General features: G+C 60.7%; 2 protein-coding genes across 5 annotated transcripts in view; one reads left to right on the forward strand and one right to left on the reverse strand.

Moving 5' to 3' along the window:
- The first annotated feature begins 328 nt into the window (after positions 1-328).
- THAP3 (THAP domain containing 3) lies at positions 329-6,865 on the forward strand. Of its 4 annotated transcripts, XM_036830366.1 has the most exons (6): positions 345-453; positions 845-910; positions 3,024-3,216; positions 5,405-5,467; positions 5,814-5,918; positions 6,153-6,865. In XM_036830366.1, the coding sequence occupies exons 2-6, from the start codon at positions 894-896 to the stop codon at positions 6,411-6,413; spliced, it is 639 nt and encodes a 212-aa protein (XP_036686261.1). In that variant the 5' UTR covers positions 345-453; positions 845-893; the 3' UTR covers positions 6,414-6,865. The 4 variants fall into 4 exon arrangements, with proteins under 4 accessions (XP_036686252.1, XP_036686277.1, XP_036686261.1 ...); XM_036830357.1 differs by lacking the exon at positions 845-910 and having other exon boundaries at positions 329-453; XM_036830373.1 differs by lacking the exon at positions 345-453 and having other exon boundaries at positions 506-910.
- Positions 6,866-7,258: 393 nt separating this feature from the next.
- The window catches only part of DNAJC11 (DnaJ heat shock protein family (Hsp40) member C11), a 68,320-nt gene continuing 56,497 nt past the window's right edge, over positions 7,259-19,081 (reverse strand). Inside the window, exons 8-16 of the mRNA XM_036859584.1 lie at positions 17,138-17,327; positions 16,510-16,595; positions 16,087-16,203; positions 12,011-12,166; positions 10,858-10,927; positions 10,078-10,135; positions 9,805-9,947; positions 8,982-9,111; positions 7,259-8,566 (exon numbers count right to left, since the gene is read on the reverse strand). Coding sequence (XP_036715479.1) covers positions 8,541-8,566; positions 8,982-9,111; positions 9,805-9,947; positions 10,078-10,135; positions 10,858-10,927; positions 12,011-12,166; positions 16,087-16,203; positions 16,510-16,595; positions 17,138-17,327 — 976 coding nt within the window. The 3' untranslated portion in view covers positions 7,259-8,540. The remainder of the gene's footprint in view (positions 8,567-8,981; positions 9,112-9,804; positions 9,948-10,077; positions 10,136-10,857; positions 10,928-12,010; positions 12,167-16,086; positions 16,204-16,509; positions 16,596-17,137; positions 17,328-19,081) is intronic.

The raw sequence follows: 19,081 nt of genomic DNA on the forward strand, positions 1-19,081 counted from the left end.
CTGAGTTGGGCCCAGAAGCACCCCTTGACGCGGGTCGCGGGCAATGCGCGAGACGCTAGCCGCGGAGCAGAGCCCGGCTCGCCTTCACTCGCCAGCCTCCTTGTGGGCCCCGCCCCGCCCCTCCCCGCCCCACCCCGCCCCACCCCGCCCCACCCCTCTCCACCCCTCCCCACTCCTCCCGCAGGCCCCTCCTCTCCTACTGGCCGCGCCCCGTTCGAGGCGCTGCCGCGCCCGGCAGGCCCCGCCCCAACCGCTCGCTCCACCTCCACTGGCCAGTCCCGCCCCGTCTCATGACCCCTCCCCTCCTGGTGTCCCTGCCCCTCCCGCAGGCCCCGTCGCCGCCATCTTTGTTAGGGGCAGCCGGGCCTGGTGTTTGGAGATGCCGAAGTCGTGCGCAGCCCGGCAGTGCTGCAACCGCTACAGCAATCGCAGGAAGCAGCTCACCTTCCACCGGTGAGGCGCGGGGGTCCGCCTCGCCCGGGCCGGCGGCCGCGGCCCCCGCCGGAGCCCCAGGCCTGGCGCGCGGGGGGTGGGGACGCCGGGGCCGCTGCCCGGCCCCTGGCAGGCCCGAGGGCGTGCGGCCAAGCCCTTCGCGGAGGGGCGGCGGCCCGGGGACCGGCGAGGTCCCAGCCCGGGAAGCCCGGCGCCACCTCGGCCGCCTGGGCGCGCGGGGAGACGGTCGGAGAGGCTGAGTAACCTGCCCGCCGGCGCACAGCCTCCCGCTGGTCCGGGGAGCCGCGCGCGGGTGAGGCTGTGGCGGGCCTGGGGCGCGCTCAGCGCTGCGCCCCTGCGGTTACTTGGCGTGCGTCCCCTCCGCGGCCCGGGGACTGTATCTCGTTCTCAGATGCTGCCCGGAACGTAGTAGGTGTTCAGTATTTGCTGCGTGATGAGCGATGCTGACGTCTCTCAGGTGTGCGGTGCTCGCATCTCCCGGCCTCATGCCGGGAAGGAAGGGTGGGGAGGAGGAATGAGAACGTTCCAGCGGGTGGGCGCGCGGGGCTGGGACCTCGGGCTCTGCGGGAGCCCCGGGAGGACGGCGGAGCTTTTGGAGTCAGTCCCTGCGCGCCCGGCGCGCCCCGCATGCCGGACCGGCCGAGTGAACGGCCGCCTGCCCATCGGTCGAGTGTCGCACGCTTTCTTTTAGGTTCCAGCCACGGCGCCTTCCTCTGCCCTGTTCAGAGCGGGACTCCAAAGGGCTGCCGCTCTCCTGTCTCCACTTGCTCTCCTCCTATTAGCGTTTTCTTTTTCGAAGTGAATGTGTCTCTTGAGATGTAACACACAGACGGAAAAGTGCACAAATCATGAGCACACAGCCCAACCAGTTTAACAAAGTGAACAGCCCGTGTGACTGCTGTGAATTTAGAACATCACAGCCCCCACGAGACCCCGACCGCTCCCCCTTCCAGCCCCTCATCCTCCCAGTGCCCAAGGGTAAGGCGGACTGCTTTGGCCTGTCTGGAACCTCGCTGAATGGAATCACAGGCTGCACTTTTTCCTGTGCTTTGCTCACGTTGTGCCTGTGAGCCCTCCATGTTGCCGGCGGCAGCAGCGTATCCTTTTCATTGCTGTATAGTGTTTTAGGAAGGTGTTTACCAGAATTGACTTGTTCTACAGTTGAAGGGCATTTGGGTGCCTCTCTTCTTTGGCCATTACGGGCACATGGCTCTGGGCATTGTTGCTGGGTCTTGCCTTCCAGCACCTGTATCCACAGGTGTCAGTCGGGTGTGTACCTGGGGGTGGCGTTGCCTCTGGTTTTCTCCCGTTCCAGTCAGACTCTCACCCCCACCACTCCCACGAATGAGCTCTGTCATGTCCCCAGTGGCCCTTATGATGCCACGTGCAGTGGTGCCTCCTCATCTGAATTGATCTCTCTGCAGCCTGTGACCCAGCTGACGGCTGATGCCTTGAGACCCCCTCCCACCTGGCTTCGAGGACACCTCTCGGCCTCTTTCTTTGTCACAGTGTCCCTTCTGAGTCCCCTTGGCTGGATCCTGCTCATTTCCAACACCAGACAGACGCTGGAGCACTTCAGGGCTAGGGCCATGCCCCTGTCTGGCCCCTGTCCATACTCGCTCCCCAGGGTGCCCATCTCATTCAGGCTCATGGCTCTGCCACCCTTACCTGGGCACGGGCCCACAGTGACATCTCCAGACACGCATGTCCACCTGCCACTCGTTCAGCACTCAGACATGTAAAAGGCACCTCAAATTTAACATCTAACATATAAAACCAAACTGCTGACCCCCCAAAGCTGCCCCTCCCACTCCCCCGCAGTCTTAGTACGTGAAACTCCCTCCTCCTCTGCTTCGCGGCCCACAGGCAAACCTTACTGCCTGGTTTTCACAGTACATCCCAGATCTGCCCGCCAGCACGCCCTCCTGCCGACACCCTGGTCCCAGCCACCTGGGGCGCGGACTCACCCGTCACCCTCTGCCAGAGCCTCTGGGAAAGCCCCTTCTGCCCGAGGCCCGCGACCTCCTCTTGCTCTGTCCCAGCCAGACCTGCCCGCGGCGCCCCTCACACCTGCCGGGCCTTGGCGCTTGCTCTTCCTCCCGACACCGCGCGGCCCTCTGTCCCGCCCCCTGCAGCCTCTGCTCCGATGTCACCCCTCAGGTGGCCTTCCCCGACCACTTCCTACTGCTTATTCCTGCACAGTCCGTGTCTGTCTGGTGTACTGGCTGTCTCCCTGCCCTAGATTGTAGGCTCCATGAGGGCGGGGCTGTTTCTTCCACTCCTGCTTCCCCGGCACCGGAGCCGGAATGGAGGCCCACCTGGCGGCCTACCTGGCAGATGTGGCTCGGGGAGCAGCTTGCTTGGGCTCTTTGGCCACGTTCACGGTCTCAGGATGCCGCCAACAGCCGCGACGGAAGCTTCCCAAAATAGATGTGGTTTAACAGGGCGAGGCTACTGAATTTTCCAGGCTGTCCAGTAAAATGCCGTGTGGGGATGTGAAAGGCCCCTGGGACCCTGAAGGGCTGCGTTCAGCCCCGCGAATCCCTTGCGCCTCCTGGTTGTGCCCCCAGATTCCCGTTCAGCCGCCCGGAGCTGCTGAAGGAATGGGTGCTGAACATCGGCCGGGGCAACTTCGAGCCCAAGCAGCACACAGTCATCTGCTCCGAGCACTTCCGGCCCGAGTGCTTCAGCGCCTTTGGGAACCGCAAGAACCTGAAGCACAACGCGGTGCCCACGGTGTTCGCCTTCCAGGGCCCCCCACAGGTGCGCGCGGCCGCGGGGCCCCGGCGGTGGGTTGGGCGCAGGGCACAGGTGTCGTTTGCGGGGACAGCGGAGGCCGAGGACTGCAGCCAGGGCAGCGCTGGCAGGCCTCGGCGTCCGGAGCCCAGCAGGCCCTGCCCTGCGCTTCAGGGAATTCGCAATTTAAGGCTGCTTTAAAAATAAGTCGCGCTTCACAACAGATGCCGTGGAAGCAGCTGACGGGCGAGGGTGCCGAGAGCTCGGTCCTTCCTGCGTTTCACTTTGGCCTCACGTGGGCTCGAGGGCGGCGAAGGCCTTCCCGGCCGCGCCGCACTCAGACCTCGTCCGCCTCTTGCTCGTTGCCAGCCCGGGCTCGGGGGCCTGTGGCCGAGGAGCCGGAGGCTGGGCCACTGCCACCCGGCAGGTCCCTGCTAAGGTCCTCCTGTGGCTGCTCCGCGCCGGCTCAGAGCCCCGTGCGGGGCACAGGAGGACGATGGTGGCGGCAGGCGGAGCGCTGGAGGGGACAGGGACAGCGGGGCAGAGGCTTGGCGGTGGCGGGGATTTGGGCGCACTCAGGAGCAGCTCAGGCTGGTTGGAGGGCGCAGGGGCCAGTTGGTGACGGGCTTGGACAGGTGGTAGGTTTTCCGGGGAGGCCCGTGGGCAGGGACATGGCTTTGGAAGGTCCCTCTGGCTGGCAGCTGGTTCGGAGGCCACTGTGGCATCGCAGGTGAGGGCAGTCACAGTGGCCTGAGCCACAGGTGGGTGCTGTGATGGGAGGGGGATGGAGCGGGGCGACTTCGCAGACCTGGTGGGCTGAGAGGGAGGTGGTCCGGGAGAGCAGGGCTCTGGGCCCCTGGGGACTCCCTGGGGAAACGGTCCTGTGCACGTCCCGATGGGACGCCGGGCGGACGTGTCTGGTGGGGCAGGATGTGCAGGTTTGGCCCAGAAGGGCTCACGGCAGGACAGTTGGAGCTCAAAGCCGTGAGGCGATCATAGTGAATCATAGTAAATCCTTACTGTGCACCCAGTCTCAGAGGGAGGGCCCGAGCGGGGCACCCACTGGAGCCTGGGAGGCAGAGTAGCAGTAGGACACACACAGGGCCTGCAGGTACCCATGCTGGTTTGTTTTTATTGGGAACGAGAGGGAGGGAGCTGATGGGAACCCTGAGTTCCAGGGTGCAGGGCGGGGCAGGCGGCCGTTTGCCACTTGCCAGCAGACACGCCCGGAGCGCCCTGCCCTCGATCTTCCCTTTGCCCGGTCTCTCGGCCTCCCCCTCCCCAAGTCCAGGCTCCCAGTGCCTGTAGGAGCCCCCGCTGCCGTCCTTCCTGCCCTGCCCCTCGCTTTCTCTGGCACCTGTGAGCACCTGCCCCAGTGGAGGCTCCGTGCGGGCCGGGCTCTGCTCCGCTGCTTTTATTGCCAGCGTCCAGAACGTTGCCTGGCACCGAGTAGGTGCTTAATGCAGGAGTTTTTGGTTTTTTCTTTTAAACGTGGAAGGCCTTTCATTTTATATACACATTTCACTGTGGTAAGAACACTTAACATGAGATCTGTTCTCTCAACACACTTTTAAGTGCACAACACAGTATCGTTGACTGTAGGCACAGATGTCGTACCACGGGGCTCTAGGACTTACTCATTTTGCTGACCTGAAACTTATGTCCGCTGGTTAGGAACCCCGCACCCTATCCTGTTCAGTCAGTGTGATTACTTTCACGCCTCTGTGGTAAATTGCTTGCCCTGAAGTCAGCGATTACAGGTTAACAACTGGGGGGGTGTTTGTGGTCCTGCTCCTTAGCGCCTCCGGTGCCTGGGGGTGGGGAGAGTTGGTTCTGGCCCCCGTGGCCCCAGCTCAGCTCTGACGAGGCCCTGGGGGCTGCAGGCTCTGAGCTGGATGTTTCCCACTACGCGGCTGCCACTCTGAGTCACCTACTGTGCGCCTTGAAGAGTGCCAGGCCCTGGGGCAACACGTACAAATCAGACAGGTCCCTGGCTTCACTGGGCCTCTGACCCGAGACTGGGAACATCTTCGGAGAAGGAAGGGAGCCGGGGATGGTGAGAGGAGAGCTGGGCTGGGTTCAGGGCGCAGTTTACTTGAGCCTCATCCGGCGGAGCGTGAGGACAAAGACACACGAGGCCTGGTGCGGGCTCTCGGGCGCGGATCTCCTGCCCGTACCCCGGGACCCGTCTGCAGCAGCTCCGTGTCTCTTGCAGCTGGTGAGGGAGAACACAGACCCTGCCGGCCCGAGTGGAGATGCTGCCTCTGAGAAGGGAAAGGTGAGTCTGCCCTGCTGGTCACCGAGCGCTCGGACTGAGCCGCTGCACCTGCCCGCCAGGCTGGCCTGCTGGGTTTGGATTCTCTTGTTTGCTAGAAAAGGGACAGCCAAAGCCTCCCGTGCTGCCTTCTTCCTGTTCAATATCAAGCAGTGGCAGCTGGTCACGTCCGCCTCCTGCTCCGTGTCTAAGGGTCTGACCCCAGGCCGTGGAGGAGGCTGGCTGTTCTGCAGGCGCCCCGGCTGCCCCCGGGTGGTGTGAGGGGACCACTGGCGGGACAGACAAGTAACAGCCGGGGAGGATCCGCTTCTGTGCCAGTCAGTGGCCTCCTCTGCCCTGTCGTTCCCAGGTCCTCCCTGAGACGGGGGCCGGGGAGGGTGGCCCAGGGAGGAAGGTGGACGCGACGCTCGAAGTGCTGCAGCTGCCCCCGGACGCTGGAGGCCCCGGAGCACAGGTGAGGCCGGGCCAGGTGCGAAGGCAGCATGTGGCTGGTCTCAGCTCGAGAGGATTTGCTTCAAACAGAAGGAAGAAAACATGCCTGAACCAGAGCACCAGGACGTGTAGCCTGGATTCAGACCTCACCCGTGAACTGAGCTGCGACTGGGCAGCTCTGGGCTTCGGGAGGGCTTGGGGAAGTGCGTCCTGCCGCCCTGGCCGCCGCTTGTCTCTCACTGACCTCTGTCCTCAGGTCCCGCCACACAGACCGGAAGCCACTGGGGTCCCTGGTCAGCCGGCCAGCCCCACACAGCCGTCCGATCACAGCTACGCCCTTTTGGACTTAGACGCTCTGAAAAAAAAACTCTTCCTGACACTAAAGGAAAATGAAAAGCTCCGCAGGCGCCTGAAGGCCCAGAGGCTGGTGATGAGGAAGATGTCCAGTCGCCTGCGTGCCTGCGGCGTGGGGCAGCCGGGACTCCAGGCCAGGCTCTGGCCGGGGCAGCAGAGCTGAGCCCGCCAGCTGGGCCTTCTCCGCCGAGCCACCGGGAGGAGGGGCAGTGGTCTCGGGGCTCTGGCCGTGGGCGGACCTTTCGGTCCTGCCCTGACATTCGGCCCGTGCCACCTCGTGTGAAGTGTAGTGGCCTCGGGCTGGGAGGGGCGGGGCGGGGCCGTGAGCACTACACCTGGTCCTCCCTCCAGCACAAGCTGGCCGAGCATCCTGGGAACCACAGCCTGAGGAGCCGTCCTGGGCCAGTGTGGCTGACCCTCCCCAGAGGGGACGGAACGCGTCTCATTGAGGGGCAGCTGGGCCCAGGGGCGCCGGCACTCTCCAAGGCAGCGAGTGGCCCCCTGTCGCCTGGACGGCCGGCTCTCCAAGTGGCTGAGGCTGGCTTCTGTCCTAGGAGCGCCTCCCTGCCCGGCCAGGTGTGAGTGAGCAGCGTAATAAAGTGTCTTCCTACACTGCGTTGCGTGTTTCCTCCTTTATTTAAAAACAAGGGCGCGCTGGTTGGAGGTTCCCTCTCCTGCCGTGCCTGGCCGCTTCTGACACCGCCTGCCTGCCTGCTTCCTGTTGCAGAGCCAGCAGGGCATGACCACCTTTGACTACCAACAAAAGGTGCCTTTAGTTAAAGAAAACAGGAATCCTAGCCTATGTGACCTCCTAACTTGGACTCCGTTTCTCAGGCAAATGTGTGACACAGAAAACTGATCTGCAGCTTCAAGTTAAGCCTTGTGGTTCAAAATGTGGTTTGCACCGTAGGCATAAAGGGCGGAACGAGGCCTGTGAGGAGGGGCGCGTCCCTCATTCCGCTCACTCCTGAAGTGAACACAGACGCACGGAAACACTGCCCCTGGCTTTCAGGAAAGGTTTATTGTGGTAAGAGAGTGTCCCCTGTACAGTGACCTGCCCGTCGGGCAGGGACACAGGCTGCGGCCGAGGTCGGACTCCGCTAACGCGACGGTTATTGCATGATGTACATTCAGAGCGGCAGCTCGCAGGAAACCTTTTTAAAGTGGAGATAAATAGTACAGAATTGGACAACCTGAACTGAGTTTTAAAAGTGGAGGAAGGTGGTTATGAGTGATTTCTCCGGTACCAGCGTCGGGAGTGAAGCCTGATTTTGACAGTAGCTGCGGAGCGGCTGTCAGAGCCACCAGCAGCCAGGCCTCTGCTCCCCCGGTAACTTCACCGGCCAGGCTGTGCAGGAGGCTCCTGGTCCTGAAATATTCTGCATCCACAAAAGAGGCAAGTGAAGGAGGGGGGTCCTGGGAGCAGACACCCAAAAGGGGGTCCCGGTGAGGAAGAGCTGGACTGGCCAGGCGTGGGAGCAGCTGCGCTGCCTGCCGGAGCCCCGCGTCCCCTTCTCCTCCTGAACTCCGCGCTCTAGTGGGGCTGAGCTGTGTGGGGTGGGGCGGGAAGCATCGCATTTTCCTGCGAGGACACGGGTGGCTCCTGGGACCCGGAGTTCCACCCTCTGTCCCAAGCCAGGTGCCAGTGGAATGGCTTGAGTTCTGGGAGGGGAAAAAAAGAGACTAATTTCCAAAACCATTTGTTCTCAGATAAAAAGCAGATTTATAAACCCACACAATCCTCTCCAGATTCACTTAGTGATATTTCAGCAGGAAAAGGTGGTTTTCAGGAAGCTGACCGAACAGATGCTCACTTGACTGGGAGATTCTGCTCGTGGGGACTCCTTCCTTCCATTTCGTTTTCCACGTTCAGTGTGGATTTCAGGAAAAGTAGTTCACAGTCCTATGCGTGAGGGCAAGGTGTTCATAAGTACCTCACGGCAGACCAAGAGCTACTGGGGGGGTCACAGCCGGCACGCGTGCTGAGGAACCTGGGGAGGGACCCGGAGGCTCCAGGGGCCCAGGGCCCTTCCTGGCAGGACACGATCCTTGGGAACAGACACGGGCTGTGCTGTGGTTCCGGTCCGGGTGGGGCTGCCTCAGTCCTACCTACAGCACCGGGAAAGCGGGGTGCCTGCGGGTCCCTTCACATAATTGATACAGTGCCACCTTCTACAGAAATACATAATAAACACATCTGACGTCTGGAGTTTTTTCCTGTTTCCAAATTTGTAGACTCCCAGGGAAAGGTTTTTTTGTAGCCTCGTTTAAATCTGGTTTCTCAAGCAGTTTATCCATCGGTATCAATTCTGTGAGCTGTAAAAGAAAAGACAAACTCAGGGCGTCTGAAGGCAACTGCTTCCATGTCTTCTTTCCACTTTGGGGGTTTGGCCATCACCAGACCAGAAGCTGCCGGCCTGCAGCCGAGCAGAGTACAAGCTGCTGAGAATCGCCTGGTTCAGGCACACAAACGAGCAGCTGCGTCTGCTTCCTACGCAGCCACCCGAGCAGCAGTTTCCAAGCACAGAGCTCACTCCAGTTCCACCTGGGAGAGGGCTGACCCCTCCCTCGGGGCGTCGCTTCCCGGCTCCGAGCAGGTCGCGATGCCCAAGCCTGCTGCCCCCCCGGCAGAGGACACAGGGAAGGCGGCTGTCGCCCCTCACTCGGAGCTCCACGAGGGCCTCCCGAGGCCCGGGCACAGGGCGGGTGACGGCCAGGGGCAGCTACTCACACTGCTTTGGTATCCGGAGCGTCTCGCTGTCGAGCGCCATCACCTGATGCAGGACACCTCGGAACTGGTAAAGCACTTTCAGGTTCTTCTCTTCGCCCACACATGGGTCATAGAACCCAGGCAGCCCGGCCTGTAACGAGCAGACAGAGTCTCACTCGAGGCGGTGGTTTAAAGCCCAGCAGCACTGCCGTCTGCCGCCACCTGGAGGAGCAGCGTGGAAGGGCCTGGACTTGCCCTCGGGAGCGGCCCACGGAAGATGCAAACTTGGGAGCTTGAGGAAAAGAAACGAGAATTTCAAAAAGCTGCCTGTTGAGTCCTAGACGTCGCCCTCCCAGTAGGCCCCTTCTGCCATACTAACAGCACCTCTGTCTTCACAGAAGCCCCGCCGAGGTGGGGAGCCTAGCAGCCTGTTCAGGGAACGAGGGCGCTTTGGCCTGAGCTCCTCTGTGCTGTAACTCGCCTCCATCACCCACGCCCCGGGCCCCACCGTGAGCCTCAAACGTGCTATGGGCGCCCTCACGCTCCTTCTGAAACGAGGCAAGGCATAAGCAGAGTGTGTGCTCCCGGGGGCAGGAGGTATGCTTTGCTTGCTGGTGTAGCTGGCGCACGGTAGGGGCTCAGTGATACCTGGCAACGAACAGATGAACAAATGAAGTCAACGGCTCCAGTGTGGCTATAACTTGGGTGCTGGGCAGCGCCCCACAGTGAGCGCGGCAGCACGCGAGGTTCCGCTGCAGAGACACGGCCCCTTCGAGGGGCCGCCGTCCGTCCCTCTTCCCCAGACGCCCTTCCTGTCTGAACCCCGGGGCCCCCGAGCGCCCACCTTGGAGGCCTCCGTGAGGATGAGCTTGGAGTCCTTCACCAGGCACTGCAGGGGCACAGTCACGTCAATCACCTTCACCTTCTCGCTCTTCTTGCTCCTGTCGTTGACAAATTTCCCGTACCAGGCGTTGACGATGATGAGCCCTGAGGACGGGCTCGGTCAGGGTGGGGCGGCCATGGCGGGCGGCCCCCTGCGCAGCTGGGCTGCAGGGACCACACGCTCCTGTGAGACCCCAGCGCCCACCCCGTCCCCAAAGAGGCCAGGCCTCCTCACCCATTCTGGACTCTTCGGCCTCGATTATTCTTCGGACAGATTCCTGCATCAGCTGAACCTGCAAAGAACAAGGATGCCACCCTCAGGGCCTCCCTGGGCTCCACCTCTGAGAGCCACGGCCGCGTGCCCGGTGCCTGTCAGCCCTGCCCCGTCCACTTCTCCGGGACATCGCTGCTATCATAGGTCATGGAAAAACAATTCACTCAAAGGGAAGAAAGAGGACAATCCCCACCACTTAAGAAAACCCTCTTATGGGACTTCCCTGGTGGCGCAGTGGTTAAGAACCCGCCTGCCAATGCAGGGGACGTGGGTTCCAGCCCTGGTCCCGGAAGATCCCACGTGCCGCGGAGCAACTAAGCCCGTGCGCCACAACTACTGAGCCTGCGCTCTAGAGCCCACGAGCCACAACTACTGAGCCCACGCGCCTAGAGCCCGTGCTCCACAACAAGAGAAGTCACCGCAATGAGAAGCCCATGCACCGCAATGAAGAGTAGCCCCCGCTCGCCGCAACTAGAGAGAACCCACGCGCAGCAATGAAGACCCAACGCAGCCAAAAAAAAAAAAAAGACTAAATGACCAAGGAAGTTGTTGGGGAAGAAAAGCCTGAGACCTGAGGCCCCTGAGACCAGCATACAGGGTGTGAAGCACTTCCCCCCACAGCCCTGGCTTAAGAAGCGTGGGCTAGAGAAGAGTGGCCTGTGCTCTGCACGACGGGCAGAACAGTCCCAGATGCCACCATGGAGCAAAGGACCTGCAGGGTGATGGTGATGCAGCACTTACAGCAGCTTCTGCCTCTTGTTTCTTCTGCAGGATGTTGGTGGCTATGCTTTCCCTTTGCTTCTCCAGCTCCCTAATGCAAGAAAAAGAAGCCACACGCGAGGAGCGCGGCGTTAGCGGCAGGGAGACAACAGGGCCCCTGGCTGGACCTGCGCCTGCAAACAGCCTGTGATCTTACTGCGCTCCCCATTCTAGAACTTTAAACAATATTTCCAAGACGAGCTCAAGTAAATGTGTTCATTCCAGGCCTGTGCGGCTTCCCTGTTGTCCCCAGACGGCTCTCCCCGCCCTCTTCCGCGGAGCACACGGGAAACCCAGCACTGTAGAGGGGGGGGCTCCACACGGCAAGAATCGCAGGAAAGGGGTCGGGGAGAAGGGGAGAATCACAGGAGATGCCACCAACCTGGCATCATCACATGACCCTTTTGACAGGGACACTGCATACTACCTTAGACACATCCATGTCCTTTGCCAGGGCAGCACGCGCCTGTCCCATCAGACTTGACCCAGCACTTTCTCTGCTCCAAGCCTGAAGTCTCCCGGGGCATTAGGACCCTGAGCTCTAATGAGTCAAAGGCTAGAGGGGCCCCAAGAGGAGAGTCATGCCTTTCTCCCAGATTCTCTAAGCTCAACGAGTTATTAAATTAGATCATTATAAAGTAACAAATCTAAACCACCTCTCAGATTTAATGTTATGCTAATGGATTATCTATAAGAAACTGCAAAGTAAGTTATATCTCGATGACTTCTAAGACTATAGTTAACACATGCCTTGTATGTAAGAACTCAGAACCCAATCTTCTTGAATTCAGTGCCAGGAAAAGAAATGGTTAGAATGAGAAAAAGGAAAACTTTCCATTTCTGTGGTCATGGTTTATAGTCCCAACAGTTTTGTAAACTAACTCTAATTCTTTCTGAAAGTAGGAAATGTGGGTTAACAGTAGTACTGCTATGAACTAACGACAAGAACTAGTTAACATTTACTGAGGACGTGTTACGGACCAGACACCATGGTAATAAGCACTGTACACGGATTAACGCATGTCATTTCCTAACAGCCCTCCCTGTGGGGTGGGTTCTATCATCTCCACGTTACAGATGAGGAAGCGGAGCACAGCGCGGTCAGTGGTGTCCCCGCCATGTGCTGTGAACTCACTTCTCCTTCTGAGCCCTGAGGTAGGGTCTGATGACCAGGCGGTGCAGAGCGAAGTAGAGCACGAGGGGCCCCACGGTGGCGTAGAACACGGCGCTGGGGAGCAGCTGGTCCGTCAGGTGAATGGGGAAGAAGTAGGTCTGACTGGCCCTGTTTAACCTGAAAACAGAACAAAGCCGAACGCCCACATGAGTCAGGTTCCCAGGGGAGGGAATGGGGGTCTCAGCCCCAGGAAGAGAACCTCTCCATACACAGGACTCCAGGAGGAGGAGGAGAGGTCTGATGCTCCAAAGTCCACTCCCGGGTGGTCCCCTGTCCCAGGGTTTAGCCGCTGGATCTGATGTGAGTGACGGAAGAAAGGTCTCACTACTTGCTGACCACAAGCAACAGACTAACGCCCGACCAAAGTAACCGCGGCCTGAGGAGACAGGAGTGGCCGCTCCTCCAGGGGTCCTTTCTGCTTTCAGCGATGGCTGAGTAGTTCCTACTGGACCAGTCATCCCACAGACATCAACTGTAAACTCTGGATCACACATAACAAACACCTTCAGGGACTGGATAGCAGCCAAGGGCAGAAGAATGGAATGGCACTGGTGAATTTCCTGATATTTTTTTAAAAACAGCTTTTAGCCTGAAGGCAATTCTTAGTCTGTACCATATGGATGATTAAAACTGGAAAGAAGGGCTTCCCTGGTGGCGCAGTGGTTGAGAATCTGCCTGCTAATGCAGGGGACACAGGTTCGAGCCCTGGTCTGGGAAGATCCCACATGCCACAGAGCAGCTGGGCCCGTGAGCCACAATTACTGAGCCTGCGCGTCCGGAGCCTGTGCTCCGCAACAAGAGAGGCCGCGACAGTGAGAGGCCCGCGCGCCGCGATGAAGAGTGGCCCCCACTTGCCGCAACTAGAGAAAGCCCTCGCACAGAAACGAAGACCCAACACAGCCATAAATAAATTAATAAAAAACAAACAAACAAACAAACAAAAAAAACTGGAAAGAAATCTGCAGTCCTATTGGACTGAAGAACCAGACCTCAGAGTGTGGGGCAACCATTGCAGCTGGGAAGAGGGGGTCCCCCAAAAGGAAAGTCCCAGGTGGGGAGTCCCAGGTTCTGTGTATAAATGTGCCACAGCTCTCCAGAGAACTGTGCCTCATCGGTGGCCCCAACGTGGGGGTGAGGGAGGAGAAGGGGCTGGGATGCAGGGGACCTGACGGCTCCCTGTGCCCTTTATTAAATCTCGGGCGTCCTCAAATCTCATCTGAGAGGAGAGGTGCCTGATGCCAGCTCTGGCCTCAGCTCTGCAGCTGAGACGTGGTCTGCTTCCTCTCGCTCACCAAGTCCCTCTTCAGTGCCAGGCTGTGTTCCAGGCGGCGGGAGTACAGAGAATGACGGAACAGACTAAGTTAAAGTGCTTCTGATGAGGGGCAGCGGGGGATGGATGGCCTGTCAGATGGAGATGGGTGCAACGGAGGACAACAAACAGGACAAAGGGGAAGTGGACCGTCTGGGGTGAGATGAGGGCAATTAGGTGACATGCGCAGAGCCCGGAGGGCACGGAAGGAACCAGCCACGTGGTTGCCGGGGACTGGGGAAGGGCAGGTGCTGAGCCCAGAGGCAGGAGCACGCTCGGTGCGGCCCCGGGGCAGCCGGTGTGGCTGGGGTGGGGCGACCAGGGGGCAGAGAGGAGAGTGAGAGGCCAGCCTGCGGGGGGTCCTGAGGATGCCGGCTTTGCCCTGAGTTGAGGGAGTCGCTGAGGGCTTCAAGCAGAAGGCTGACGTACACGGCTTCGAGTTTAAAAGACTGTCTGTGCGGAGAGCAGTGTCCCAAGGGTGAAGGAGATCGGTCAGGAGGACGCTAGTAACTCCACGAGACGGGGGCCGCAGAGGTTGTGAGAAACGGTCAGACTGAGGATGTGCTTTCAGACGAGAGCCAAGAGGATTCCGATGCATTCAGTTCGGAGTGTGGGGGAAGGGTGGTGGAGGTGAGCTCCAGGGTTCTGGACAGAACCAGTGGAAAGATGGAGCACTGAGCACTGAGGTGAGGAGACTCCGGACACGGCAGGCTTTGAAGGGCACGTGTGACCGAGGGCAGGGGGGAGGACCGGGACTGGAGATGTGACACGGGGAGGCTGTGAGGTATCTGAGGAGAGATCTGGGAAAGGATGAGGGATCTATGAGCTGGAGGTCTGTGGGGAGGGCCAAGCTGGAGCCAGAACTGTGAGCGTCCCCGGAGCCCGAGGCTACTGAAGCCAGGACGCCGGGTCAGACCGCCGGCGGGTGAGTCTAGGCCGACCAGGGCCCGACAGCGGGGGGCCTCTGCTGAGAGGCAACCAGCCAGACAGGTGAAGCCAGAGGCAGCTCAGCAAGGCGGGCGGGCGGGGGGCGGGGTCTGTGTGCAGGTGGGCGGGGACAGGGTCTGTGTGCAGGTGGGCGGGGACAGGGTCTGTGTGCGGGTGGGCGGGGGCGGGGTCTGTGTGCGGGTGGGCGGGGGGCGGGGTCTGTGTGCGGGCGGGCGGGGGACAGGGTCTGTGTGCAGGTGGGCGGGCGGGGGACAGGGTCTGTGTGCAGGCGGGCGGGCGGGGACAGGGTCTGTGTGCGGGCGGGCGGGGGCAGGGTCTGTGTGCGGGCGGGCGGGGGCAGGGTCTGTGTGCAGGTGGGCGGGGGCAGGGTCTGTGTGCAGGTGGGCGGGGGACAGGGTCTGTGTGCAGGCGGGCGGGGACAGGGTCTGTGTGCAGGTGGGCGGGGACAGGGTCTGTGTGCAGGTGGGCGGGGGACAGGGTCTGTGTGCAGGTGGGCGGGGACAGGGTCTGTGTGCAGGTGGGCGGGGGACAGGGTCTGTGTGCAGGCGGGCGGGGACAGGGTCTGTGTGCAGGTGGGCGGGGGGCAGGGTCTGTGTGCAGGTGGGCGGGGGACAGGGTCTGTGTGCAGGTGGGCGGGGGACAGGGTCTGTGTGCAGGTGGGCGGGCGGGGGACAGGGTCTGTGTGCAGGTGGGCGGGCGGGGGACAGGGTCTGTGTGCAGGTGGGCGGGCGGGGGACAGGGTCTGTGTGCGGGCGGGCGGGGGACAGGGTCTGTGTGCGGGCGGGCGGGGGGCAGGGTCTGTGTGCAGGTGGGCGGGGGACAGGGTCTGTGTGCAGGTGGGCGGGGACAGGGTCTGTGTGCAGGTGGGCGGGGACAGGGTCTGTGTGCAGGTGGGCGGGGGACAGGGTCTGTGTGCAGGCGGGCGGGGACAGGGTCTGTGTGCAGGTGGGCGGGGACAGGGTCTGTGTGCAGGTGGGCGGGGGACAGGGTCTGTGTGCAGGTGGGCGGGGACAGGGTCTGTGTGCAGGTGGGCGGGGGACAGGGTCTGTGTGCAGGCGGGCGGGGACAGGGTCTGTGTGCAGGTGGGCGGGGGGCAGGGTCTGTGTGCAGGCGGGCGGGGACAGGGTCTGTGTGCAGGTGGGCGGGGGGCAGGGTCTGTGTGCAGGTGGGCGGGGGGCAGGGTCTGTGTGCAGGCGGGCGGGGGGCAGGGTCTGTGTGCAGGCGGGCGGGGACAGGGTCTGTGTGCAGGTGGGCGGGGGGCAGGGTCTGTGTGCAGGTGGGCGGGGGACAGGGTCTGTGTGCAGGTGGGCGGGGGACAGGGTCTGTGTGCAGGTGGGCGGGGGGCAGGGTCTGTGTGCAGGTGGGCGGGGGACAGGGTCTGTGTGCAGGTGGGAGGATCTGGCAGAGAGAGCCCGAAGCTGCTGCGCCGGTGACCACACGGTACACGTCACACCGTGAGGGCCGCAGCCGGGTGGGTGAGCGGGCGTGCGGGGCCCGCACCGGACCATCGGGGAGGCAGAGGGTAGTAAGAGACAGGCGGGGCGGAAGACGGGCCGGGGGGCACAGGGAGGTTCTCTGAGGCAGAGACTCAGACCTCACTGAGCGAACGTCAGGCTTCTGGACTCCTCGACATCTGCTTACACACCCCAGACAGAAGTGACCGCATCTCTAAGACCAGAATTACAAAGCAAAGTCTCTTTCTTCCTTAATGTAGGTGAAGCCCAGGTGAGTTACAAGGTGACAGATAATCCCTGGCCAGAAAGACTTGAGTTCAACATACTTGACTTTGAGAGAAACGCCCTGTGGGACTCCAACGCTGACAGCTGCACCTAAAACACTGTGCCTGGAGATCTTCCTCTCTGCTCCGTACTCCACCACTGTCCCGAAGAAGCCTGCCCTGCAGGAGCAGATCGCAGTGAGCGAGCGAGGGCCCCTCCGCTTCTGATCCCTCCCGGGTCCCCCCCGGTCACCACGGACAACTGTCACTCAGCCAGAGGCCGGGGCCCCTACCCCCAACTCTCTCTTGCCCTCCCAGCCACCCACAGGGAGGACGTTCACCACTGACCCCTGGGTCAGTGAACAGAAGAGAGCCAGGACACCGGGCCCTGGGCACGACTGCAGGCACCTTACTGCAACCAGCGCCACTGCCAGAAACCCCTACACGGATCAAGCGTGTGCGCGCGTCAGCCCAGCCGGGACTCACTTAAGGGATCCTTTCACGCGAGTCTGATCGTCATCCTGGAATTTGTGCTGATAGCTGATCAGCGCGAAGGAGTGAGGGATTCCAAGCTGGGGAGACACAGAGGGAAGAAAGAAGGCAGCTGAGACTGAAGTAAGCAGGGTTGCCCTGTCCCACAAAGCGTGTGAAAATTTGCCAGGAGCCAATGTTTAAAAACTGGGAGATATCAAATAAAAACCGTTTTCTGACTTCCCATGAAAAATAAAAACTCCTGCACACACACCGAGCCTGCGTTGTCACGGGGCAGCGGCTGCCCGCCAAGGGGCAGCTGCTCACTCCCCGCGTTCCCGCCCGGCCACCGTGGCCCCTGAGCGCACGACTCTGCTGCGGGGCCACTTACTGACCATGGCTCGCTCCCACCCCGATTCTGTGGGCTTCTCTCACCAGAAAGGTGAAAAAGGCCTTTTGCTTTAGGGCAGTTGGAACACAGCTCCCGCGGGGGCCTGAGAACAACAGTGTTTCAACTCCTGAGTGTGGGTGGACAGAACCCGCCCTTCGGCCCTGTGGGCGCTGGATTTGGGGGTGAGCAGGGGGAGGGCGGTCAGGGGCCCACAGAGGGGCTGGAGGAGGGTCCCCCTAGAGCTGTCCTCACCTGCAGGGCCACAGTGAAGTGGCTGGTCTTGGTGTCCCGGACGATGCTGGTGTTCATGGCCGACTGGATGCCCCAGCGCCACTGCAGGTAGCCCACCGTGTTCTTGTCCAGGTTCCGGGCCAGGACAGTGGTGAGGCCAGGCCGGATGCCACGGGACGAAAACTGCAGAGCACAGTTTGTCGTCACAAAGCTGGGGGGGACACACAGAGGGAAAGGGTCCTGGATGACAGTGGCCGCAGCCGTGCTTGGCCCCGTCCTCTCCGCCAGCCCACACCCTGCTCGCCATCACTCCCACGGCTCCCCGCCCGCGATCCAGGGAATCTGTCCCGTTATCCACCCGCCGAGTGGCACTCCCCACCCCCATCCCATTCCAACTTCAGCTACAGCCAAAGAGGCACCTGCATGTCTGCGCTCCTAAACCAGCAGATCCAATCCTGTCGCAAGTCAGAGCCACCTGCGGAGGTTCCCAAGCTTGGCTGCACGCTGGACTCACCTGGTGAATCTGAAAACACTGATGGTCGGCTCCTGCCCCCAGGTGTGCTGATTTATAGACCTGGTGTGGGAAAAGCTAGCCAGGTGACGCAAACGTGCAGCCAGTCTTGAGAAGCCCTTATCCAGGGCTCACCCCAGACCAATGAAGTCATTCTTTTTGGGTGGAGGCCCAGGCATCAGTGCAGTTTTCAAAGCTGCCCTTCCATCCTGATGTGTACCCAGGGCTGCAAAGTATTGACCGAAAGCTACTTGAGAAGCTAGCAAACCATCCCCCGAAAGGTCTCTGAAGTTGATTTCCGAGGGAGTCAGCCCCATCTTCTGGATAAAAAGGGGTATGTCACCTCAACAGCAAAGGAACTCACAGCACTTCACTCAAGCCGCTCAAAGACGAGCAAACAGCTGGCCTCCAGCGAACAGCCGTCATACACTAGATGCCTGTTTCCTTCCTATGCTCTGGAGGCCTCGCTTGTGCCCCTAAAATAATAATACACGTGGTAACTCTGATGACATTTGCTCCTGTGCTCGCAGACCTCTTCCCAAGGCCACACGAATGAGGAATCAACTCCTTGCCGTGCAAAGGCCCCCAACCCAACCTTGTCCGCTTTATCTGACACTCCAGCCACACGGGACGGCAGCCACGTTCTTCCCCTCTAGCCACACTGGGGTCATTCGGGGGAGGCCAGCAGGGAGAGGAGAGATAAAAGTCACCCTGTGACTTTTAAAAGAATCAAAACATAAACAATGAGATCTCTGTTTAATCAAAGTAATACGATTTCGTATTTTTCTAGAGTGTGTCCTAGAGAGAGAGAGAGAGAGAGAGAGAGAGACTCTGGGGCCAGAGCAGCAAGTCAGGCACCGCCCTGGGAGACGGAGAACTCCCCACTGGCCGCCTGCCTTTCTCCAGGCTTACCCACACCCACCAACTAATAACCTTCTCGTCACCAGTTTGGACTTGAAAGTAACTTGACCCAGGGACTAGGGCACCCGGAGGAGGAGACACATTAGCAAGCTGGCATCCTTTTTATAAATCTGCATTCTCAAGTCTGATAAACCGGGTACTATGATGAAATTCAATTTCCAGACCTGCAAAAGCTGATGACCAGCCACACCTAGACTCGGGTGACCACTTAACGGACAGACACTTTGAGGCTCAACCAGAACGAAACAGCCCACAGATTTTCCTCAGTGAGTGCCTCCTAAACGTGTCTAGTCTTCAGAATGACCTGGGTGCTTGATAAAACTATGGATCCCAGGCCCCCGTCTCAGAGGACCTGAGAGAGGTCTGGCGGTGGCGGCAGGAACCTGTGCTTTCCGTCAGCAGCATCGGAGGGGACGATCCCAAGCAGACAAGCTTAGGACAATGCTGACACGTACATATACTGCCCACCTCGAGTTCTGGTTAAAAGCCTCACCCTTGTCCCCCTCCCAGACCTGCTGGGTCCGAGTCCCAGA

This window comes from Balaenoptera musculus, chromosome 1, assembly GCF_009873245.2.
Source record: "Balaenoptera musculus isolate JJ_BM4_2016_0621 chromosome 1, mBalMus1.pri.v3, whole genome shotgun sequence".
In the NCBI taxonomy this organism is placed as follows: Eukaryota; Metazoa; Chordata; class Mammalia; order Artiodactyla; family Balaenopteridae; genus Balaenoptera; species Balaenoptera musculus.